The sequence below is a fragment of the Rhinopithecus roxellana genome, chromosome 2 (genome assembly GCF_007565055.1).
Source record: "Rhinopithecus roxellana isolate Shanxi Qingling chromosome 2, ASM756505v1, whole genome shotgun sequence".
NCBI classification, from domain to species: domain Eukaryota; kingdom Metazoa; phylum Chordata; class Mammalia; order Primates; family Cercopithecidae; genus Rhinopithecus; species Rhinopithecus roxellana.
The window spans coordinates 134862275-134868282 of NC_044550.1; the positions used below are offsets into that span (position 1 = coordinate 134862275).

Here is a 6008-nt window from a genome sequence, read left to right on the forward strand (position 1 = left end):
ACCCTCGACCGAGGGCCGCAGGGCCCTGTCCTGCAAATATCGCGGCTGTAGATAAAACGTACCCAAATAACGACTCAGGCCGTGGGGCTTCTTATTTATCCGGATGTGGCGAAGGGGGCATTTGTCGTATTATTTTTGGAAGAAACACACACTTTCCCCTTACTTGAAGAGGATCGATTTTATGTAGGCCGCCTGCTGTGTGTGCAATTTGTCGGTCCCCCTTTTGGGGGCGGGTTAAGAGGGACAAGCAGCCTTCTCATTTTCGATTCCACTTCTAATGAGAGGCTCGGGGGCCGCCGGTCCCGCCCCTCTGCTGGGACTCCAGGTCGGGCCCTAATTTGACGACGTGAAAGGGGCGGGCGTGGGAAGGGATGGAGGGGCAGAGACCCTGAGCAGGAGAGACCCCGGAGACGCAAGAGGAGACCCCAAGCGGGAGCAAGCGAGAGAGGCGGGACCAAGACCCACGGAACGCGTGGGAGGGGGCTGCAGACCCGGCGGAGACTCGGAGAATCGCGCGTGAGAACGGCTCCCCCCATCCCCACCCCAACTGCCGAGGGGCGCCAGAGCTGTGGGAACCTTTGGAGCTCCGGGCCCCGGCCTCCGGGGGCCCGGAGGAGAGGCCGGGCCAGTCACCGCAACCTGCGCCGAGATGTCCCAGCCAACTCTTGGCGCTCGCTGGCCCGCGCGCCCTGGGGTCTCTGCGGCCCCGCAGCAGATTGATCCCGCAATTATTTAAAAGCCAGGGCTGTCTCCTCCCCCTTCGCCAAGGAGGCTGGTGCGCCCTTTCCGGACGAGCGGAGGCGCAGCGACGCGCCGCTGACCACTACAGCCGCCTGCGGACCGCGCTGGGCTCCGGCCTTGCGTGTCTGTTCGTCTGGCCCGGCGGCTCAGTCCGTGTGTCCCGTGCGGGGCCCGCCTCCTCGGCCCGGGACCGTTCGCAGCCAATTAGGCGCGCGCGCTAACGAGGGCGGCGGAGCCCCGCGGCCGCCTGCGGGCGCACGTGTGTTCGGCGTGTGGGCGCGTGGGCGCCTCCGGCGGGGCTGCCATAAATGCGCGGACCGGGCGCCGCGGGCGCTTAAGGCGGCGGCGAAGGCAGCATCGGCCGAGCGCAGGGCGCGGCGCCGAGAGCGAGCGGAGCAGCGGCCGCCTGCGCGGGGTCGTGTGGCGGTGCCAGGGCCGCCAGGTATGGGAGCCCAGTAGGCAGCAGGGCCCGAGTGGCCGGAGCGGCGGAAGGCCGGCATGAGCGCTAGCGGCCCCGCGGCTCCTGGGGACGTTCCCGCGCTGCCACCGCCTCCTCGGCCAGGTTCGGGGCCCGCACCGCCCGCTCCCGCCGCCGCTGTCCCGGACGCTATGGACGGGCGCGCCGAGCTGCCGGCCTTTCCCCGCGCTGGAGCCCCGCCGCTCGCGGCCAGCGACACTGTGCCTGCGGCGCCCGAGGGGGCTGGAGCGGCCCGGCCCGCAGCGCCCCCGCGCCCCACCTCCTTCTCGGTACTGGACATCCTGGACCCCAACAAGTTCAACAGCAGGAGGCGTCGCTGCGTGCTGCTGGGCCCAGTGGCGCCCGCCGCGTGCGCCCCGTGCGCTTCGGCCCCATGCGCCCCTGCACCCTCCGCCTCGGGACGCCCGCCGCGCGCAGAGGAGCTGGAGCGCCGCGCCCTCGCCGGCGCCGGGGGAGTCGGAGCCGCCGGAGCTGAGCCGCCAAGTGAGTAGGATGCTCCCGGCGCCAGATCGTGGGGACAGGGGGACTGGCCGCTTCTACGCGTTTACAACCCTGGAACCCCATGGCGAGTTGGGTCTGGCCCACGCCGAGGCTCCGTGGAAAGTTCGCAGAGCGCGGGGTCCGCACCAGCCCACCCGTGGCCTCCGTCCGACCCGGACTGCAGGGCCCGCATCGCCAGGCTCCTCTGGAGAAGCTCAGCCGGGTCAGGCCCAGGGGCTGCAGGGCTGTGAGGCAGGTCCAGGGTTCGCCTCCGCGCGTCTCCGGCCTGGAGGGGTAGTTGGTGCAGGAGGCGAGGGGCCGCGCGCGGTGGCTGGCCCGTGACCTCCCCACCCCCACTGTGCCCGCCCGAGGCCTCCTTCCCTCCCTCCTCTCTCTCTCTCCTCTCTCTCTCTTTTTTTTTTTTTTTTTTTGGACAAATCAGACTAATTGTGACAAAACGCTGGTTATCTCTGGAAAAACAATTAAATCCCTTCGATTACGGTTAAGGGGAAATGTGCTTAGCGGCGGAAAGCGGCCGGTAATGGGGCGGCCCGCGCCCCCGGTCGGGTCGATATCCCATTACGGCGCGTGCATATCTCTTTCAAGCACCTTGCAAACTCCCCCTGAACATCTAAATTATAGGGTCAAAATTCGGATAATTACTCGATTAAAACCTATTACACTTATTAGGGGCCGCTATTGATCGCGAATTGCCTTCGACCCGCTCCTGATTGCTTTTTGTGTCCCCTCCCCCGCCTCCTCCCTCCAACTTCCCGGCCCCGCCGAGGCACAGGGAGGACAGCGCGGGGCAGATGGGGCTGGGCCGCGGCCACGGGCTCAGCGCCTGGAGGCTGAGGGCCGCACCTGCGCGGGGCCTCTTCCGGTCGGCAGAGATGGAGGGCGAACAAATCCGGCTGAGTGGAGGGGACCTTGCGGACTCTGCGGCGGCGGCGCTCAGAGCCTCCACCTCCGGGGAGCCTACGGGGCGGAAGGACGGGATCCCGCTGAAGCCGGGAAGGCGCGCGCATAGCACAGCCGGGGAGGGAGCGGGGCCAGGCACCCGGGGCAGGGCTAGGACGGTGCTCGCAGTCGTCTAGGGGCGGATCCTGCTCCTGCTGAGGGAAGCGGGGACCCACAGTCGCCCTGTAGGAATCTGACAGGAGCGATTGATCATTTCTTACCGGAGATTTCGGTTCCGACCTGGCTGGAGAGCAGGCGGTGGCCGCCACTGGGCAGCTCTGTGGAGTGCACCTGCCCCAACTCCTCCTGACTTAGGCCCCCTGTGCCAGGGCATAGAAGACCCTGTCTGGGAGAGATGCTTTCTTCCAAATTTCAGAGACTGAAAATGCAGTCACTGCAGGGCCTCTGCTTGGAGGATGCGGGGCTGCTGTTCAGACTCGGCCGACCCGGGCCTTTAGGCTGCGGGGAGCCACTCGGACCTGCCTGCCCGCCCAGCCCTCCGGGTGAGGCCGAGCAGGGCCCTACCCACGGCAACTCTGCGCAGGGGCCGAGGCGCGGGCAGGGGAGCCGGGGCTGACCGTCGCGACCGAATCTCAGGGCCTGGAGGCTTGAGGTAGGGTCGGGGCCAGGGCATAGGATTTGGGTCCCCCAAGCCCCGTTCTCTCGGTCGGCTCCGGCCCCACCTCCAGACCTGTTATTAAATGCCCGGTAATTGGCTGGTCCTGCGCCGGCGGTAATTGGAGGGTAATATACGCCGAAATAAATTAAATGACCTTAACTAGTTTGTACATTACACAAAATGAGTTTAATTAAGTTTGTATCTGCCCCGCGGATCGATCGGAGCTGCCACTCCGCTGTAATCTCCGCAGCCCGGCCCGGCCCGCAGCACCGGTCCAGCCCCGCTCCAGCAAAAACGTCGGGCGCCGCGAGAACGGGCAGCGCAGGGCGAGAAGGACTCTCTCCATAGAGAGAAACGAACAAGGGACCGGGAGGAGACGCGGGCGGCGGGAAGGAAGGACAGGCCGAGGGGAAGGAAACGACGGAGCGAAGGAGAGAGAGAGGAGGCGGGTGAAAAAGCAGGGAGGAGTTGAGCAGGAGGCGGGAGGGAACCCTGGGGGAGGAAGCGGGGCGCGCGAAGGGCGGGATCCGGGAACGGGCCTTGCCTAACTGCCCTGTCCTGTCCTTGTTCCTCCCGCCCGCAGATGCCGGCGACCCCTACAAGGCAGGGGAGGCCGAGACCAACGACACTAACGGCTACAGCAGCGGCGGCGGCGGCCACAGCCCTAGCGCGGACAGCCGGGACGAGGTTCCCGACGACGAGGACGACGACGAGGACGAAGCGCCCGAGACGGAGGCGGCGCGAGGCGCGGAGGAGGCGCGGGGAGGCAGCGGCGGCCTCGGGGCCCGCGGGTCGGGCTGCCCGGACGCGGCTGAGGCGGACGCGTCCCCCGGCGCCACCGTCGACGAGGCCGCGGTCCCCGGACCCCGCGGGAACTCGCCCGGAGCCCCGGGCCCGCCGGGAGCTGCAGCGGCGCCGGGGGGCGCGGGGACCACTCCGCAGGGCGCGGCGACCGCGGCGAAGCCCAAACGGAAGCGCACGGGGTCCGACTCCAAATCTGGGAAGCCGCGACGAGCGCGCACCGCCTTCACCTACGAGCAGCTCGTGGCGCTGGAGAACAAGTTCAAGGCCACGCGCTACCTGTCGGTGTGCGAGCGCCTCAACCTGGCGCTGTCGCTCAGCCTCACCGAGACGCAGGTGAAGATCTGGTTCCAGAACCGCCGAACCAAGTGGAAGAAGCAGAACCCGGGCGCCGACACCAGCGCGCCGACCGGCGGCAGCGGAGGACCGGGGCCGGGGGCCGGACCTGGCACGGGGCTGCCCGGTGGCCTCAGCCCACTCAGCCCTTCACCGCCCATGGGCGCCCCTCTCGGCATGCATGGCCCGGCTGGGTACCCCGCGCACGGCCCCGGAGGCCTGGTGTGCGCCGCGCAGCTGCCGTTCCTGTCGAGCCCGGCGGTGCTCTCGCCCTTCGTGCTGGGCTCGCAGACCTACGGGGCGCCAGCCTTCTACGCGCCGCACCTCTGAGCCCCGTGCCTCTCCCCGCCCCCGAGGCCGCCGCCGGGCCCGGCTGTTTTCTACGATTCTAGTCGTTGACTTTGTACATAACCGGTTGCTACGGAAGAGTTTTAAATTTATAAATGACCATGCGCGTCGGGACCGAGCAGGCGGCTCCCGAGGGCTCGGCCCGCTGAGAAGCACTTTGCAGAACTTCACTCAATCAATAAACCGCAGGCGGCCGCGCCCCAGTCTCCCAGGTTCCGGCGGCGCCGCCCTCCGCCCGGCCCGGCCCGGCCCACCCCACCCATGAATCCTCTCCCGTGGGGACCAAGGCGCCTAGGGTGTTCGGCCTCGCGCGGGACTCCAGCTGGTTTTCCCACCGGCCTGGCGTCCTCCGGCCAGAATTCAGGCCTCTCTGCTGGTGCCTGCCCGTCGTCCTGGGCTTGGGGATGGGTGCAAGGGCTCACCCGCCAGGCTGGCTGAGACTCAAATCTCAGCGTCCCCTCCCTTACCGCCCCCCAAGCCCCAAGAAAGAAGATCACAGGTCCCGGAAAGTGACCACCTGCTTCCTCTTCGCCTCTCCGCTTAGCCACTGAGCTGGTGGGACCGCAGCTGGGGGCGCAGCATTTTCTGCCTCCTGCTCCCCACCCCTGCAGCCTACTCCGGTCCCACTCCCCTGGTCCACATCCCCGCAAGGGAGCACCGGTCTGGGCGTGTCAGCCTGGGGGCAGTGTCAGTTTCGGGTACTGCCTGGAGGAAGGAGCACCTGCCTGCTTTCCCCGGGGAGGAGAAGGGGCTAACCCGGCGCAAGAAGGGGCTGGCCGGGGGCGCAGCTACCTGCCCAAGAGCGTCCCAGCCCATTCAGAGCCCGGCCCCCAAGAGTCGGGTCGAGTGCTCCCTCTTGGTGTGGCCACCTCTCCTCCAGCGACGCTGGAAACGGTCCCTACATTCCCCGCACAGGCTCTGGGAGCCCTGTGGGTTTGGTGTTCGCATGAGCTGGGCTCAGGGAGGCCAGAGGCGCCAGGGCTAGGTGGCAGTGTGGATGCAAAAGCTGATGCTTCCAAGCGGGGAAGGGCGACATGGGGAGGGTTCAGAGCCCCAGAACGGGTGGGGAGGTGGCATGGGACACTGGTGACAGCTGGGCAGGTGCCCACCCCTCTTCTGCTGCTGGCGGGTGTCCTGAGCCCTGCCTCACAGAGGGAGCCTGGCTCTGCCTGGCGGCTGTGCCCTGACTGGGCCGGGTCTCCTGGTGTCCTGTCCATTTTCTGTGAGTGGGCTGAGCTCATCTCT

At 67.7% G+C, this 6008-nt stretch overlaps 1 protein-coding gene across 1 annotated transcript; it reads left to right on the top strand.

Moving 5' to 3' along the window:
* The first annotated feature begins 1239 nt into the window (after positions 1 to 1239).
* NKX1-1 (NK1 homeobox 1) lies at positions 1240 to 4745 on the top strand. The gene is made up of 2 exons (XM_010375343.1): positions 1240 to 1702; positions 3862 to 4745. Exons 1-2 carry the CDS (start codon positions 1240 to 1242, stop codon positions 4743 to 4745), a joined length of 1347 nt encoding a protein of 448 aa, XP_010373645.1.
* The last annotated feature ends 1263 nt before the right edge of the window (positions 4746 to 6008 follow it).

What these genes read in the sequence shown, in the direction of transcription:
- NKX1-1 (XM_010375343.1), top strand. Translation starts at nt 1,240, where the DNA reads ATGAGCGCTAGCGGCCCCGCGGCTCCTGGGGACGTTCCCGCGCTGCCA. An exon ending in CGCCGGAGCTGAGCCGCCAA is followed by an intron (nt 1,703 to 3,861) that starts GTGAGTAGGATG and finishes TCCCGCCCGCAG; the next exon opens with ATGCCGGCGACCCCTACAAG.